Below are 18,640 nucleotides of genomic sequence, written 5' to 3' on the forward strand. Positions count from 1 at the left end.
CAACCAGGTGTGGTGTTGACTGTTGTGTTGGGCGGCTCTCTGTGTTGTATCGCATTATATTTCCAAGTTTACTATGTTTGTTTTCTCATTAATGTGTACCTGATGATGGTTGCTTGTGTTGCAATCGAAACGTCGTATTCTCTTATTATTATTTAATTTATTTCTACGTGACTTTACCGAAAGAACCAAAGTGTAAGACTTGGTAAGGCTTTTCTGGGTAAACAAGTCTAATAATAATCCATCATTTAACATCGTCGTCATCATCGGTCGCTTATCCGTTAGAGTCGTGGTTGCACCGGCGATTCCTTCCAACGAACCCTCTCCTCAAGCTCCCATGGTTGTTGGTGACTCGCGCAGCCACGTCTGCCACTGATCTCCCTGTTCCAGACGCTACGTTCATCATCATTATCCCGATGGTCCTTGGCCGGCCTCTCATTTTCGTCCCGCCAACTGGGTCCAGAGAGCTAATGCTGGAAAGCCCCTGTGGTGTTCTAGTCCAAAACAACCATTCTATAAATGTTACCTCATCTCCAGAGTCGTTGTGGACATATGCACATGAATATAATTTCCTAAATTGTGACTTACCAATGTTGCCAGTTGGGCTAGAAGTTGTCTTTTTTTTGTTGAGGAGTCCGAGTGCAAAAATGGCAATCTGTTGTAAACATATAAACCATCTGGACCATATTAGTTCAGTGAATTCCGGCATCACAAGACCGCCACAATTCATTGTGCAAAGGTTAGGATACAATTTTGACGCTCGTTTTTTTGCTCTCAGCTTCGGCAGCTGAAGAATTGGTGTAACAGAGGGGCTGCGTTCATATTTGGGTGACGCAGGCGAGGCGACTCTGCAGTGCGAACAGCGGCGCGCTGTTGAATGTGGCTGCGGCGTAATGAATGGACCGGCGCAGCGAGTTCATTTAACCGCAGTGAGAGACGCTGCAAGTAACAACGAGTAGCTTCTAAAAATAACGTGCACCGCCCTGTGCCGAGGCGCAGCTGTGGGTGATGTGTCACCGCGGTCGTCGCCATTGCTGTCGCGTTTTCGAATTTCTGATATTGCACCAATGTTCCCAACCGGTGAGAAGACATCACATTGGGGCACCACGGTAGCGAGATGTTAACTACCTCGGCCGTTATACAGGAGCCTATGGGTTCGATCCCAACCCTGATGCCTGTATATTTGGAGTTTGCATATTCTCTCGGTGGTCGCGTGGATTTTTCTCCGGGTCCTTCAATTTTTCCCTCCACGTTTAGAATCAACGTGCGTTTAGAGGAAATTTGTCTACTGCTGTAAATCTCCACGTGATAAGCCACTTCGTTCAGCTATCATTTGTGGTCGGGTCGCTTCTAAAAAAGAGCTATATAGTTCAGTGGGCTGAACCTGGTAACATTTTTTTTTCATGTTTTCGACAACCGAATAACGCACGGAGAGTTGTGCACCACAACCGCGAAAACTAGTGCAGTGTTGCGGTCACTTGCAATTTCAATTTGTCCAGTCGCTCGTGATCAAGCCAAGACCATTAAATAAATTCACCACAACTCATGGAATTTCGGCTGAAGCCCAGATCTGTGGCTCTGGATCATTGCTCTGGCAAGGTCGTTATGAGCATTCTCACATTCATGATTTCCAATCAGTGATGAATTTTTGTGAAATTAAATTACCCACGCAATTTGGTTCTCAAACTCAACTTTTATATTGATATACGCTAACTGACCTTTCCGATGGGACGTGTGTGATTGTGAATGTGCACATGTGCGCGTGCTGTGTGTGTGCATGTGTCTAAGTCTGCTTGTATTTGGAGAGCGGCAGCGCAGTGACCTTCCCTAGATCGACTCGGCCTTAATTAGTACCTGGTGAGGTGTGTAAACATCATCATTGGGGAGACAAAGGCAGCTGGGTATGGTGCTGGCCACCCTCTCCCTCATGTGCCGTGCTGACCTAATTGACTGCTCGCTAACAGAACTTGCCCTAACAGCCTGTTAATGATGTAGGTGCTCACCCCGAGCCCTCATTACTTGCATTGTCTTTGAGCTGTACGCCTTTTGGCGTCCTCTGGTCGAGCACCAATTGGGTCGAGGCTCAAAAGAAAGCCCTCCCTTGGTGTGGACCAATCAGTTTCAAGGACAATGCATCTATTATCAGAGTATGTTCTTGGTTCTTTCGGTAAAGTCACGTAATAGGGAAATAATAAAATAATATAAATATAAAACAAAAAAAATGTAATTATTGTTTTATATTTATATTATTTTATTATTTCCCTTCTACGTGACTTTACCGAAAGAACCAAGAATATGAATCCCTGCAGTCACGAAAGCTTTAAATCAAAATTATCATAGTATGTTTTTTGTTTGCATTTTGACTGCAAGTATTGTGGTTAATGCAGACATGAATCCTTGTAAAAAGGTTTCAGTTTTGTTGCCAGAAAAAAGGGGCAAACCCCTATTATTATAGTCGCTTAAAGGTTACGGTATATGGGGGAACTTTGTCTTTGTGCGTTTGTGCATGTACGTTTGTGGCTGCGTCTTTGTGTGCTCGTGTGTCAGCGTGTTTGTGTGGATATTCGTGTGTACCACAATGTACGTGTGAATGTGTATAAATGTTTGTTTGCACACGTGCATTTGACTGTATATTCTTCCTGTTAACACCATGTTGGTGTTGAGTGAATGTGTGTGTATGTTATGTCCGTGTGCGTGCTTGTGCGCGCGTGTGAAGAACTTAATCAGCAAATTGGCTTCCCAGAGTTATTGTTTGCTGTCGTTATAACCCAAGCCAGTCTCTGCCTGTCTTGTCTCCTATAATTGCACCGTGTCATCGCGTGCATTAAAATAAATCCTGCGCGTGCTTTTTCTTTATTCTGTCAAGTGGTTTCCGTTCCGCATCGATCTCTCCTGCGTCCGCACCGCCTCTCAGACGCCCCGTCACCCCGTTTGCATGGAGCAACGAGATTATTCCCTTCGCCCGATTCTACATGACGTGTGCGAAGGTTCCAACGAAAGGTCAAAGCCTCGTGGGGGACGTCCGCTGGTCTCAACGCAGTGTTACGTTTAATGCGGTGGGGCAGAGAAGGCGGCCACTCCGTGGTTCGCCCGCATGTGCATGCGTGACGCTTTGCCATTTGGAAAATCTGGTTTCAGAGGTTGACGGCTCGCAGAGTAAACTTGAACGCAAGATGCTGTGTGCTCGGCGCTGCGGCCGTGAGGAACAATGATTCCGTTCGTGTGCAGGAGTGGGACGATTGCGGTGTTTAGGATCGCGAATTTACGGCGACGGCACGAGGGAGGAGGGTCTTAGTCCAGCTATGGATGGGCCATGTATATGTTCTGCTGATGGCGATAATGACGATCGAGTATTTGGAATGAATACGGATTGATGGGCATGGAGCAATCCATACCAGCTGCAATTCGATGAATTGCGTAAAAGTTCGAGGTCATGATTTTCGTGCTTCATGTTTATACCGTCTGGTTTGTAATGCCAGTCTCGTATGTTTCATCTCGTTCACGCGGTCACGATGAATTGACTTGACCCTCCCGTTTGTCATGTCCACGTTTGTCGACTGCTACGTTATATATATAAAAATATATAGACTCTGACGTCATATGAAACATTTCCAGCACGTTTGGGGTTTGGTTTTTTGCTTTTATTAATTTAGTCATGAGAGGGTTAAGTTAGAGGTCATGCTTACACATCATTTGCATCCAACTTGGACATCATCACAGTGATTCAACGAAAGTATCGGCACAAGTGGACCGTTTAAGAGGCCCTCCCGGCCAACGCGTTGCAGATTCTCATCTCGTTCGTGATTGTTCTCACGAGCGCCGTGTGCGCCCCCCCCCCCTCCCGCACCCCCTCCCCCTCTCTCCCTCCTGCCTCCCGCCTCCCCCCCGCCCCCCCTCCCCCTCTCTCCCTCCTGCCTCCCGCCTCCCCCCGCCCCCCTCCCCCTCTCTCCCTCCTGCCTCCCGCCCCCCCTCCCCCTCTCTCCCTCCTGCCTCCCGCCTCCCCCCGCCCCCCCTCCCCCTCTCTCCCTCCTGCCTCCCCCCCTCCCCCTCTCTCCCTCCTGCCTCCCACCTCCCGCTGCCCCCCTCCCCCTCTCTCCCCCCTGCCTCTGGCGGAGCTTGCTTGCAGTTTGTGAAGTTTGCTAACATCGAGGAGGACACCCCCTCGTACCACCGCCAGTACGACTTCCTCGTCTCCAAGTTCAGCGCCATGTGCCACTCGAACATCGAAGACCCCACCACTTGCACCGAGTGAGTAAGGGCGTGGACCACGTGGCTTGAATATGGGGTGGTGAACTGGCACGGGAAGAGCAGGTTCTGTGTGTGTTGCCAGGTGATGAAGGAATTGATGGGCTCTCCCGCTCGGGTCGCCAATTTATGGGCATGCACGGAGTGCACTTTGAGTTAAGTGATTGGCGGAGGAGGAACCGCTGATATTCATTAAGACCGTGGGCGTTGAATTCGGAGCAATTGCAGGGCTGAGTTCTATCAAGAAATTAACCAATGGACCGTGCCAAACCCAGCCCAAGTTTCATAAGGAACCCACTCCCACATAATTGGGATGCTTGGAGAGAGATAGGGGAGCAGAGACAAGCGAGCTCAGGAGAGGACGTTTCGGCAGTGGGGGACCGTAAGGAGGCCGCCTCTGGCGCCATCGTGCGGTGGGGGAAGGAGCGGTGCACGCTTTGCAGCTGAGCCCCCCAGAAACCAAGAAACGTGCTCTTGCTGTCCGACTCGTGCCGTGAGCAGTCCGACATTGTGCTGCCGAGCGTGGCGATTCTGCCAACTGTGGCTGAGAAGTGGTGGTCTGGGATGGCTGTGTTCTGCATCTCGGGTTGCCTGAGAGGCCACATCGAGCGCTCGAGTGCGGTGAGGTGGAATAAGGCGGCCTGAGCAAATAAGCTAGAACCCAAATTGTGTTGTGATGGCGAGGAGTGCCTTCGACTAGAGTGCAGAGGGGTGACACGTCGAGTCATTGCGAGCACCCAGTGTGGTGTAAGAAGGCGTTGATTACAGGGGTGTTGGGAGCCCTGGGACAGGGGTCGGCAAGCTGCAGAGCCGCGTGCGGCTCTTTAAGGAACCGCTTTGTGACGTTGTTTATTAAAGACCACCGGCTCGTGTTCACCACGTCGTCCATTGCTGTTCTTGACATATTGAGTTTTTCTTTTACCAAAAAAAAAAATGGCTGCTCTTGTTATTTTGGTTGCCGACTTCTGCACTAAGGGGTCACAACAACTCCCAGAACCCTGATGAAGAGCTGAGGGCAGGATAACAGCACGGAAATCATCGTCACTTGCACTGCTTTGGCGGATAGTGGGAACATCCCCATATGCGGAAGGTTAGGCTAAACAGGCTTTAATGCCCAACGGTGGCTCAGAGAGACAATGAGTTTGGGAATGCGCAAGGACATAGGTGTGTGTGTGTGTGTTTGATTGTGTGTGTCTGTTTGATTGTGTGTGTCTGTTTGATTGTGTGACTTACTGTTTGAAGTGGCACTGCCTTGTTGAAGCGTGTAGGGTGACTTCCTATAATAAAAGACAGTCGCCACTCATAATGCCGCACGCTTGCATGACTTAACCCACCGTATGAGCTGTCGGGACCTGGCTCACCAAAATACATCATTGTGACGCTGGCAATGGTTTATATAGTTATTGCTACGTCACACCCTACACCGTCACCAGTGGCATGTGGGATGTGAACACAGTCTGTGCCTTGCTTAGGTTGTGTCGGCCTTCAATGAGTGACCTGGGTGTATTGCGCAAACTTCTTGCGTGCCGTGCCGGCCTTGAAGAGCCGCTCGCTAGCAGCAATTGCTCTAACAGTCTGTTAAGGCGATGCTTGGGTGGTCGGGGGGGGGAATCTTTGTCTTTGTTGCGTGTCAGCATCCGCATGTCAGGCCTGAAGGGGCTGCAAGGCGTTGTGCGCAAGACCGTGAAGGACGAGCTTCAGGCCAACATCTGGGAGCCGCAGCACATGGATAAGATCGTGCCCTCGCTGCTCTTCAACATGCAGCACGCGGACAGCTCGGAAGGGTGCGCGTGGTTTGTTATCACTTCCGACCGCACCTCCGATCAGCGTGGTTGGCTACGTACGGTGCAAAAGAAGTTGGACGTACATACGCACAGAGAGCACTGCGCCGACGGCCACTCGGCGCGTACCGAGCGGCGGCCGATCCGGCGCAAGTAACACGGCACCACTTGCTGCACACACGTCCAGTGTGGCAGCGGTGAGACTCGCTGCCTCGTAGGTACAAGGGGACGTGGTTCGGTTCCTGCCTCAAGCCTCTCTCCGTGTGGATTTTGTGTTTTTCTCCCTCCGTTCTGTTAATACCTAAAAAAAAAAAGCCATACAGTGTAACTGGTATTGGGGAAACATCCCACTGCTCCAAAATTGCCTGCGAAATTACTCGATTGGAATCGCGCACAGCGGCAACATTGCCCCCTTACCGTTCGGAAACCAACCGCATGAATAAACGTGTTGGGGAAAACCCACGCATGCGTTTGCATTCGGAAGTATTTAACGAGCAGTGTGGAAGTCGATTGGTAGCTGTCAGTGGGGGAAAACAAGTTTGCACAATAGGTAGCAGTCTTTAGGAAATGCCTTTTATGATTTGCAAATTGTCCTTTTTGCGCTGGTTTGCGTCTCTAAGTTATCGGCAACCCCCTTTGATCAATTCTTCCAGTTTTTTCCAGAGTGTAAGTCCCCAACAGCCTACACAACTTCAAACTTTTTTTTTTCAATTTGGGTCAGGTTTACAATATCTATAGTGCTGCCGCCCCCCCCGCCCTCCCCGCTACGGACTGACGGATTAAATTAGTGTTTAAATGTTTTTAACCCGATTCGTAATAAAAAAATGTTGGCTTCGGCGGTGTAAATGTGTCATAAACCCACCTCCAAATTACTGTAGACTCTCGATTATCCGCCCTAATGTACAGGGAGGATAGCCGCGGATAATTAAACGATATCCGTTTTTCGGGGATCTCTATGCCAAAAACCACTTATATAGGTATACATTATTGTTTATGTTAAGAATATTGAATTTGTTAATGAACAAAACTTTTTTTTTGTCATAACGATCGACTGATCAATGCGCGTACTCAGTGATAACACTTTCCTGGTCCCACACAGAAGACTGGGCCCACTAAGTGGATGATAGCAGAGCCACGCCAATCAAGATCAATAAAACTCCACCCACGGTTGTAAAGAAATGCAACTACTGTACTGTAGAGGCGATCACGTGGATTTCGGATTAACCGGAGCAACATATTTGTCGGGTTTAAGAACGTGACTTGTAATCAACATTTCTAAGAATAATGATGTATAACTCTATTTAGAATATTCATCTGGGCCTCTCCGTGCGTCCGGCAGCCAGACCCCGGGCTCGCCGGCACCCATGGAGCAGGAGAAGCCAGAGAGCCTCGCCGAGAGCTGCCTCCGCGAGCTGCTGTCCCGCGCCGCCTACGGAAACATCGACAGCATCATCCGGCCCGTGCTGATGTGAGCGCTCCACCCCATTGGGTATCCGCGCTGCTGCTGCTGCTCCAGCGCTGGGCCAACAGCGCCTTTGTGGACTCCTGAGTTCAGGCCCTAAGGCTGGGTGTTTTTTGGTTTGTCAAGGGGCTGATGTCTGTGTCAGAGCACTTGAACTGCACCTCTTACTTTAGGGCAGAGGTCGCAAACGGGTTTTGATTCCTTACCCGTACCCGGCCGCACCAGGGTCGCAAATGGGTACCCGTACCCGGCTGGGTACGGGTAGCCGGGTATCGGGTAGGGTACAGGTATCGGGTACCCGATTGCGACCTCTGCTTTAGGGGTTAAACCTTTGAGGTTGCTTGCATCTCAGGGCTCGCGTCTGCATCGTGATGCTGTGCAACCACTTTGAGATCCTGAGTTCAAGGCCCCAGAGTTTGATGTCCGTTAGGGGCGTCAAGACGGCACGTATAGACACGTGCCACCACATCAAGCTCACACTTCTAGGATTCTTCGGTGGCATTCCCCGAGACTCATGGGACCAGACGAAGGCAGCATGTAGATATACAATTTTTACCGAATTGTGGGAGAAGCGGCTCAAGCCGTGCCTTCATGGTTGCCTTGTTGTCTCCGTCGGACACTTGAGGGCACAGTGGCCTCTGTGCCCGCTCGCCCATCAACACGCATGTCGCATGCGTGTGTGTGTAAGAGGGGTGGCGCAGTGGTTGGCAACCCGGATTCGTTTCCCGCTCGCGGGTCAACACCACCAACGATTATCTGAACTGGTCCTGAACCCTCCCCTAGGAGACAAAAGTGGCCAGGTATGGTATCGGCCACCCACCTCCTCGTGCGTCGTGCCGGCCTTCATAGATGCTCACGAACAGCACTTGTCCCCACAGTTTGTTAAGGCTATACGGGGAATCTTTGTCTTTGGTGTGCGTCGCAGGCACCTGGACGGTCACTCCCTGTGGGATCCCAACACCTTCGCCGTCCGCTGCTTCAAGATCATCATGTACTCCGTCCAGGTGCCCGCCCGCACCTCCCATCTCACTGGGCGGTGATTGTCCCGCTGAGCTTGTGAGCGTGACTCAGCGGCCGTCGCGGCGCGCGTGAATTGCATTTTGTATTTCCTGCACCGGGGGGGGGGGGGGGGTGGGTACAAAGCCCAGGGTTTGTCAGTTGCTTTGAGCAAGTGGGGGTCTGGTGGTGGCTGCCCTGGCGGGGGCCGTCGTTGCGGGCGCCGCGCTGGCGATTATCTGAACCGGTCCTGGGCCTCCCCTAGGTCGACTCAGCCTTAAATTAGGTCCTCGTGCGACGTGTAAATACATTGCTACTCGGGAGGCAAATGCGGCCGGGCGTGGTGGTGGCCACCCACCCTGTCGTGTACTGTGCCGGCCTTCATCGGTGCTGCGCTAACAGCAAGAACAGTGTTGCAGGCGTCACCGAGGGTTTTTTGTGTTTATATATGCAGGCCGATCCATTTACAGATACCACATTAACATAAAAGTGAGAAACTGCAGCGAAAATATTTTTTTTTCAATCTGAGTTTCTACAATTTATATGTACTGCATATAATATTGGAGGCATGGTACATACATAGATATGATATTTTAAAGCAATGCACCTATTTATTATCAGTTCCTCTAAGAAGAAAGTAAGAGGGGGTCATTAGAAGTCAGTCGGGTATCTATAAACGACTCAATCCTGCGTATACTTGTGTGTACCTGTGGGGTATCTATAAATGGCTCACTCATTTGTATTCTTGTGTGTCCCCATCTCAGAACCAGCATGCCCACATGGTTCTGCAGAAGCTGCTCGGCCACCTGGACACGCACAGCAAGGCCAGGGCGACCGTGCGCGCCGGGGTCGTGCAGGTGCTGTCCGAGACGGTCTCCATCGCCGCAGGGGGCTCCATCGGTCAGCGGATTGTCTTCCTCCGTGCACACTCTTCGCTCTGCTGAGCGCAATCATTCATTAATTCGCCTTCGCTGTTGCCGGTCGTCGTTTCGAGCTTCACTCGCACGAGCGTGCTGTTGATGTGACTGTCCTTCCCCCGCACCTCCGATTAGCACGGTTGGCTACGTACGGTACAAAAGAAGTTCATTTGTGTGCTGTGGGTTGTCAGCGCTCGATATTATTAAGCGAGCTGGCGTGCGATCGATGGTTTGATTCCAGCCACTCCTGCTGGGCATCTGTGAAAAAGAGCTTTGGGGCTCATCAGATACTTGAACTGTATCCTCACCCCCGCTGCACATCGGTGAGGCCGTTGCGGGGTTGGCTAATGGGGCGTTGTTGCTGATGCTTGGCCCGCCCGCAGGTCCGGCCGTGCTGGAGGTGTTCAACTCGCTACTCAAGCACCTGAGGCTGAGCGTTGACCAGGAACTGCGCTGGAGTAATGTGGGGGGACAGGACGACAGCGCGATGGATGGCGCCAGCGCCGAGGCCATGTTCCAGGATTCCGTCGTCAAAACTATAGGTGCCGCAAACCCACTCCACTCCACCACACCGGTGTGGGGGATTACCATCGTCGGCGTCGCCACCCGCAGGCCGAACGGCCGTTGACCAGCCAGTGAAACTGACTGCGGAGCAGAGGTCGCAAACGGGTTTTGATTCCTTACCCGTACCCGGCCGCACCAGGGTCGCAAATGGGTACCCGTACCCGTACCTGGCCGGGTACGGGTAGCCGTTCCCTACCCGTACCCGTACCCTACCCGAAATGAGTGACAAACGGTTACTCACCAGTGACTCACGGCCTACCCGTACCCATACCCGGCCGCACCAGGGTCGCAAATGGGTACCCGTATTCGGCCGGGTACGGGTAGCCGGGTTTCGGGTAGGGTACGGGCATCGGGTACCCGGTTGCGACCTCTGCCGAACGGCCGTTGACCAGCTGGTGAAACTGACTGCAGAGAGCGCCAATTATTTATAAATCAGAAAAAAAATCTAAAACCCAGCCACGCAGTCGCCTATGGCCTGTTGATCCTAAATCGATCCAAATCAATGACGTCCATTTTGCTACTGATTGCATTTGGCTCCTGAGCAAGCACTGTTGCCTATTGCTGGATTAGACGAGAACCTATGGGTCTCGAGGATCCGTAGTGGTTCTCTTGATTTTCTGAGTATTTTTCCCAACAGCATTTGCTTACGTAGGCCCAGCCTGGACTTGTTTTGACCTCGCTTAGGCTCTTCAGCTGGGTGTGGCTCGGTAGAGGGGTATCGTAGAGACCCCACGGGGTCGCCTGAAGGCCGAGAGGCTGTCCGCCTGCTCTTTACCACGCCCGTATCCCGCACCTCCGATTAGCACGATTGGCTACGTACGGTGCTAAAGAAGTTCAACATGTGTAGGTGCATACTTAACGGAGCGTCACCCTGTGCAGGCTCCTTCGCGGGGATCCTACCTGACTACCAGCGCTCCGAGATTATGATGTTCATCATGGGCAAGATGCCTTTGCACGGAGTCGGAGTGGATATGGGCAGCACTGGAGAGAAGTGAGTACTCATAATCTTATCATTTTTTTTGGGGGATGCTACATTGGCAGCGGTGCACAAGCACAAATGTAACACTTCCTTAAAAATAAAAGTATAATAAAAGGTGACATTTCTGGCAGTGGCCTTTCTACACAGCACAGAGGGGGAGAGAGCACAGAGGGAGAGAGAGAGCACAGAGGGGGAGAGAGCACAGAGGGGGAGAGAGCACAGAGGGGGAGAGAGAGCACAGAGGGAGAGAGAGCACAGAGGGAGAGAGAGCACAGAGGGGGAGAGAGAGCACAGAGGGGGAGAGAGCACAGAGGGGGAGAGAGAGCACAGAGGGAGAGAGAGAGCACAGAGGGAGAGAGAGAGCACAGAGGGAGAGAGAGAGCACAGAGGGGGAGAGAGAGCACAGAGGGGGAGAGAGCACAGAGGGAGAGAGAGAGCACAGAGGGAGGGAGAGAGCACAGAGGGAGAGAGAGCACAGAGGGGGAGAGAGAGCACAGAGGGGGATAGAGCACAGAGGGAGAGAGAGAGCACAGAGGGAGAGAGAGCACAGAGGGGGAGAGAGCACAGAGGGGGAGAGAGAGCACAGAGGGGGAGAGAGAGCACAGAGGGGGAGAGAGCACAGAGGGGGAGAGAGAGCACAGAGGGGGAGAGAGCACAGAGGGGGAGAGAGCACAGAGGGGGAGAGAGCACAGAGGGGGAGAGAGCACAGAGGGGGAGAGAGAGCACAGAGGGAGGGAGAGAGCACAGAGGGGGAGAGAGAGCACAGAGGGAGAGAGAGCACAGAGGGGGAGAGAGCACAGAGGGGGAGAGAGCACAGAGGGAGAGAGAGCACAGAGGGGGAGAGAGAGCACAGAGGGGGAGAGAGCACAGAGGGGGAGAGAGCACAGAGGGGGAGAGAGAGCACAGAGGGAGGGAGAGAGCACAGAGGGGGAGAGAGAGCACAGAGGGAGAGAGAGCACAGAGGGGGAGAGAGCACAGAGGGGGAGAGAGCACAGAGGGGGAGAGAGCACAGAGGGAGAGAGAGCACAGAGGGGGAGAGAGAGCACAGAGGGGGAGAGAGAGCACAGAGGGGGAGAGAGCACAGAGGGGGAGAGAGCACAGAGGGGGAGAGAGAGCACAGAGGGAGAGAGAGCACAGAGGGGGAGAGAGAGCACAGAGGGAGAGAGAGCACAGAGGGGGAGAGAGAGCACAGAGGGGGAGAGAGAGCACAGAGGGGGAGAGAGCACAGAGGGGGAGAGAGAGCACAGAGGGGGAGAGAGCACAGAGGGGGAGAGAGAGCACAGAGGGGGAGAGAGAGCACAGAGGGAGAGAGAGCACAGAGGGGGAGAGAGAGCACAGAGGGGGAGAGAGAGCACAGAGGGGGAGAGAGAGCACAGAGGGGGAGAGAGAGCACAGAGGGGGAGAGAGAGCACAGAGGGGGAGAGAGCACAGAGGGAGGGAGAGAGCACAGAGGGAGGGAGAGAGCACAGAGGGAGAGAGAGCACAGAGGGGGAGAGAGAGCACAGAGGGGGAGAGAGAGCACAGAGGGAGAGAGAGCACAGAGGGGGAGAGAGAGCACAGAGGGAGAGAGAGCACAGAGGGGGAGAGAGAGCACAGAGGGGGAGAGATAGCACAGAGGGGGAGAGAGAGCACAGAGGGGGAGAGAGAGCACAGAGGGGGAGAGAGAGCACAGAGGGGGAGAGAGAGCACAGAGGGGGAGAGAGAGAGAGGTCTTCGAACCGATCCTCAGGAACCCGCAGACAAAGCTGCCGTCCACCACCGCCACCCCCGGCATGGAGAGGCGCCTCACCAACGCGCGGCTCACCAGGATGGGAGATCTGGTGGAGCCTGGAACACGGGGCCGGTGGCTCGGACCAGCAGACATGGCCACAAAGACAGGGCTGCAATCGCTCCGGGTGGCTGCCCGGATCCTGGCCGAAGCCAAGGAAGCCTTCTCAGCGGCAGCGGGGAGAACGCCCCCCATCGGCGTTGGGGACGACGAGGCCCCTCTCGGTCCCCCTCCACCGGAGCTCTCCGTCGTGCCGCTGCAGCGCCAATGCCGACAAGCGAAGGCAGATCACAACCTGTGCCGGCTGGAAGACCTACCAGAGGTGGCCTTCGCAAATGTCAAAAGGAAGGTGCTCTACTCCTACATGGTCCGGTTTCACCAACAGGACACCCTGAGGAGCCACAAGGACCATGCCTGGAGGAAAGCCCTGCCCTGCATCTCTCCGGAGAGGCCTCGCTGGAGGCAACTCTACTCCAGCCCGACGTACAACCGCATCGGCGACCTCAGCTGGAGCATCGCCCACGGCACCGTCACCACCAACGCCTCCCTGGCGCGCTTCACCGACACGCCCCCGGAGTGCCGGTTCTGCGGTAAAGTGGAGACGGTGGCGCACCAATACGTGGAGTGCAAGAGCCTGGACTCGCTGTTCAAGGTCCTGAGAAACATCCTACTAAAGTTCAGCCTCCACTTCTCCCCGACGGTCCTCATCTTTGGATACCGAAAGGGCGACGGATCCCAACATCTTCAGGGGCTGGTCAACGTGCTCGTCGGCTACGCCAAGCTCGCCATTTACAGGGCGAGGAAAGTGGCCCTGGAGGGGAAACGTCCGGCCAGCAGCCTGGGCATCTTCCGCGCTCTGGTCGGAGCCAGGGTGTGGCTGGAGTTCCGCCATGCACGGTTGACCCACGCCGTGCCGGCCTTCATGGAGCAGTGGGCGATGGAGGAGGCCGTGTGCTCCGTGGCAGATGACGGGGAGCTCTGCATGCTGTTATGAGCTACCCGTCAGAGGCCGTCGGACTGCGAGGGGGGCGGCGTACATAACGAGAGAGTGAACGAAAGAATGAGCGACAGAACGAGCGAGAGAGAGAGCGAGTGAGAGAGAGAGCGAGAGAGCGAGCGAGAGAGTGAGCAAAAGAGCGAGCGAGGGCTACATAAAGCCCAGTTTAAAAAAAAAAAAAAAAAAAAAAAAAAAATTTACGAAATGATGACCGAAACAAAGTGCCGAATACACCGAGCATCTTCTTGTTTCCACTGATCGTAAAAAAAAAAAAAAAAAAAAAAAAAAAAAAGAGAGAGAGCACAGAGGGGGAGAGAGCACAGAGGGAGGGAGAGAGCACAGAGGGAGGGAGAGAGCACAGAGGGAGAGAGAGCACAGAGGGGGAGAGAGAGCACAGAGGGGGAGAGAGAGCACAGAGGGAGAGAGAGCACAGAGGGGGAGAGAGAGCACAGAGGGAGAGAGAGCACAGAGGGAGAGAGAGCACAGAGGGGGAGAGAGCACAGAGGGAGAGAGAGAGCACAGAGGGAGAGAGAGCACAGAGGGAGAGAGAGCACAGAGGGGGAGAGAGCACAGAGGGGGAGAGAGCACAGAGGGAGAGAGAGAGCACAGAGGGAGAGAGAGCACAGAGGGAGGGAGAGAGCACAGAGGGGGAGAGAGCACAGAGGGAGAGAGAGAGCACAGAGGGAGAGAGAGCACAGAGGGGGAGAGAGCACAGAGGGGGAGAGAGCACAGAGGGGGAGAGAGAGCACAGAGGGGGAGAGAGCACAGAGGGGGAGAGAGCACAGAGGGAGAGAGAGCACAGAGGGGGAGAGAGCACAGAGGGAGAGAGAGAGCACAGAGGGGGAGAGAGCACAGAGGGAGGGAGAGAGCACAGAGGGGGAGAGAGAGCACAGAGGGGGAGAGAGCACAGAGAGGGATCAGGTGACACGGCGATTCTGACGTCCTGGATATTGTCCTGGTGATGCTTGATGTAGTTTCAAGCAAAATGTCCCATCTGATTTGGTTATGAGGATCGTTCTTCAACTCAGCTGAAACAACAATTGGCACGACGTTCTTACGCTTTCACGCGCAACAGTTATTTGTTTGGCTGTGTCAGGTGGTGAATGCTTCTTAACGACAGATTTCTTAGATCTCTAGGTGGCCTAACCCAACAATAAATCAATCCACGTGAAAATATCCTCCAGCCAGAAGGTGGTACTGTAGTCCTCAGCCCACAGAAGGAAAGTCACGAATTGAGTTGGGATATCCAATTCTTTAAGGAAATGATTACCATATCGGTTATCAGTTCGATGAGTTGACTGTGGCTGCTGGGGTCACGTAAACCCATTGCACGCTTTCCATTTGACTAAAAGCACTTATTACGCATGCAATTCGACGCACGTGTTGCAAGCTTCGGAATCGATAGTAACAGATCAACCAGAGTCATTTTACTCCTCCAGCCATTGCACTTTGTTTTGGAAGGCAATAGTGGCTGTGCTACGGAGGCACTTCCCCTTGCCGTGGGGCTGTGTGGAAACTACGTCGCCTTTCCCAGGAGGGGCTCACTGATAGAAATGAGCGGCAGCTCTTTCTCCTGCGTCAGTAGTTCTCCTGCTGTGTTCGTCTCACCTGATGTGACGGTCGCTTGTGTTGCGATCGAAACGTCGTGATCTATTAATTTTCTACCTACGTGACTTTACCGAAAGAACCAAAGAGTATAGATTCCTGCAGTCACGAAAGCTTCTAATCTACATAGACACACTGAGTGGCGGGGCATCACTACACAGAGACACTGCGAGTGTGGTTGTCTTAACCGTGGCCCAGCTGTCCGTCATCTACCGGCCGTTGTTATTATTGACGACAGGAAGTTGGGGGGAGATTGTCGAGCGTCATAAAGATGCAGATGTAAGTTTGCACCGGCCTGCCATTATTATTACATGGGTGATTTGTTTGTAACAATACAGATGCACTGCATGATTGTAATGATGAAGCATGGATAAGTATGTATTGATTGTACAGGAATCGTGATGAATCACTCATAGTCAGCACATGCAGGAAGTGTACGCAATGTGAAAATGAATGATGCCATCACCTATAATCAAACGTTCAGCTGCATCTCTCTCAAACTCTGCCTTCAGTGCAGCGATTATACGACTGTGTGTGTGTATGAGCATGTCTTTGTGTGGGCATGACCCACTTTGTGTGTGTCATTGTGTGCATGCTTGTGGGGACCGGTGGTGCAATGGTTAGCGCACTATGAACCCGGCGACCCGGGTTCGATTACCGTTTACAGACAACACCAGTGATGATTAACTGAACCAGTCCTGGGCCCCCCTAGGTCGACTTAGCCTCAAATTAGTACTTGGGGTTATGTCTAACCATTGGCACTGGGGAGACAAAAGCGGCCAGGCGTAGTGTTGGCCACTCACCCCCTTGTGTGCCGTGCCGGCCTTCATAGGTGCGCGCTCACATAAGTTGCGCCAAAAGTCTGTGCAGTCTGTACGGGGGGGATCTTTGTCTTTGAGCATGCTTGTGTAGTGACATCGCCGGATGCCACTGTGCGTTGCCGGCCCTAGAGAGGCACGGTGTGCGGTGTAACGATATCGCGGACACCACGTGGTGTGGGTGTCGTCCCGGCCCTAGAGGGGCCCGGTGAGCGCTGGTTTATACCGCTGGATGGCACCACGCTTGGCGTGCAGTGCCAACCCTACAGGACAGGGTGTGTGAGTGCTGGCCATAGGATGAGGTTACTAAAGGCCATGGCACTCTGGTTGACCCGAGAGGTCACGTGACCAGTTAAGTCGACAAAGGGGCCTCAAGTGGGGGCTAGGGGGGTCACGTGGTTGGGATCGAGATCTGTCCCTAGGATTCTGGAAGGTGGTCGTGGCCAAGGGTGGAGTCAGCCACGCCGCTGAGGATATAAGCCGGGTCCTAAGAGGGACCTGCGTTGTTGTTGTTCATCCTGGAAGAAACCTTCGTCGGCGTTCTCCGTTTAACGAGTCTCCAACGCGTGGACCTGGACCCGAGCTGTGGTCCGGGTCCATAGTAGCAGTTACGTTGTAATTAGTGTAGTTAGCCTGGTGGTCACCACCGTAGGTTGTTCTTCTGTTAAGGGGAAGTTACTCCTTGTGTTGGAGTTAAGTAAGTAATATTTAAAAATACTATTTTTTAAACACGCTTTCATGAAATGTACCGTACTAGTAAGGGAAGAACTCCACGACTCCAGGAAGTGGCCCCGAAGCTTGCCATAACGCAAGGGACCGTGATGATTTACAGCCAACGTCAGTTGAGCGTGGACAATTAGACCCAAGCCGAAACATAACATATAAAAACGATTGTTTAAAAATATATTTTTTTAATTTTTGATAGAATATAGTATTGCCATCAGTATGACATAAGTATACCAAGTTTGCAGTCGATGCCACATTGGAAAGTGGGTTAAAATTGAGTTACAAGATTTGAGGATACGACAACAACAGACAGTGAGTTAATAGAAAGCGTGTAATAAATGTGTTGCGGTATACGTGTGCGACTCAGTTCAACTCACTCCACTTGTATGCATGTATGTGTAGGGCTGAATTCGATTCCCACTGACGACCAATACCAGTAGCGAATATTTGTACTGGTCTTGGGCCTCCCCTACATCGACTGAGCCTTAAAAAAACGTGTATCTGGTGTGGTGTGTAAACTTCGGCACTGGGGAGACAAAGGCGGCCGGGCGTGGTATTGGCCACCCACCCCCTTAGTGTGCCATTCTGGCCTTCATATGTGCTCGCTATAACAGTGCTTGCTTATAAACAGCTTGTTAAGGCTAAACGGGTGATCTTTTTTTGTTTGCACGTGTTCTCAGGGAGCAAGCCGACCACATGTATCAGGTCATGTTGCTGAGGTCCGTCTTGAAGGTAAGAGAGTCATGGTCCCTTGCGACATCATCTGCAGCGCAGTAGCTGCTGGTAACAAATCTCACGATGCTCGGCTTTTTGTTACGGTTGGCAGTGGAGGGACGGAGTTTGAAAACGTTTTGCCGAGTTTTACTCTCCTGAATCTGCGGTGGGATATCGATCGGTTTTCGGGGTTATTTTTTATAATGACACTGCCTGCCTTTCCTTCAACTTGGTTTGCCTGCAGCTTTCTCGGGCTGTCTGCGTTTCCTTTGTCTGTATGATGCACATTGGGGTGTCTGCTTGTTTTTCTGGCTGCCTCTGTATGGCCCCTTCTCCTTGTCTCTCTCTATTCCTAGGTTGTGTTTTTGTCTGTTTTTTAGTATTTGGCTGCTATAACTTTCCACGTGATAAGCCACTTCGTCGAGCTATCATTTGTGGCCAGGTCGCTACTGACAAAGAGCTATGTAGCTCATTGGGGGCCTGACCTGGTAAAATAACAAATAGTAAAAAATCGTTGAAATAGTTTAGTTTATTACTGTGTGTCTCGGTCTCTCTTCCTTTGCCTCCACCCGTCTCGACCTCTCCGTTTCTCCAGTTCTATCTTATTGTACACTTGGAGTGCATTATACGTACATATTTAGAGCAGTTTTGCAGCATCCATCCCGCAACACACTGGATTCTGTTCATCAGTCAGGAACTAGGCGCTCCATCCCTGACTTTAGATGACAGTGCTGAAGCCTTAGCTGATCCTGTCCTTTGTACAGTATCAATGACTGATCATTGCTATTGCAATACATTGCTTTTCCCGTACAGATGATGTGTGTGATATTAGTTGGTGTTTGGGTTTAGAACACTTTAACACATTCTTGCGGAGGGAGCTGGTAGGAACGTTGGGTTGGTCGGTCAATGGCCAGGGTCAACGGCGGCGTGGTGTATTCCGCAAATATGCCCGACTGTGAGGGTGGGCACAAGCTGGCATGAGTAGGTTAAACGTTGAGTTTTATAAGGGCACCACGGGGTGACCAGCCCCTCCCCACCCAGCCCCACCCCTCCCACCCAGCCCCACCCTCT

At 52.5% G+C, this 18,640-nt stretch overlaps 1 protein-coding gene across 1 annotated transcript in view; it reads left to right on the forward strand.

Annotated features, from left to right (window-relative positions):
• LOC144717836 (protein EFR3 homolog B-like) overlaps positions 1-18,640 on the forward strand; it is a 60,933-nt gene that overhangs the window by 21,599 nt on the left and 20,694 nt on the right. Inside the window, exons 5-12 of the mRNA XM_078593530.1 lie at positions 4,124-4,245; positions 5,877-6,026; positions 7,363-7,491; positions 8,411-8,489; positions 9,246-9,381; positions 9,782-9,940; positions 10,842-10,953; positions 17,536-17,587. Of these exons, the coding sequence (XP_078449656.1) occupies positions 4,124-4,245; positions 5,877-6,026; positions 7,363-7,491; positions 8,411-8,489; positions 9,246-9,381; positions 9,782-9,940; positions 10,842-10,953; positions 17,536-17,587 (939 nt within the window). The remainder of the gene's footprint in view (positions 1-4,123; positions 4,246-5,876; positions 6,027-7,362; positions 7,492-8,410; positions 8,490-9,245; positions 9,382-9,781; positions 9,941-10,841; positions 10,954-17,535; positions 17,588-18,640) is intronic.

The sequence above is a fragment of the Lampetra planeri genome, chromosome 4, assembly GCF_965212315.1.
Source record: "Lampetra planeri chromosome 4, kcLamPlan1.2.h2, whole genome shotgun sequence".
In the NCBI taxonomy this organism is placed as follows: domain Eukaryota; kingdom Metazoa; phylum Chordata; class Hyperoartia; order Petromyzontiformes; family Petromyzontidae; genus Lampetra; species Lampetra planeri.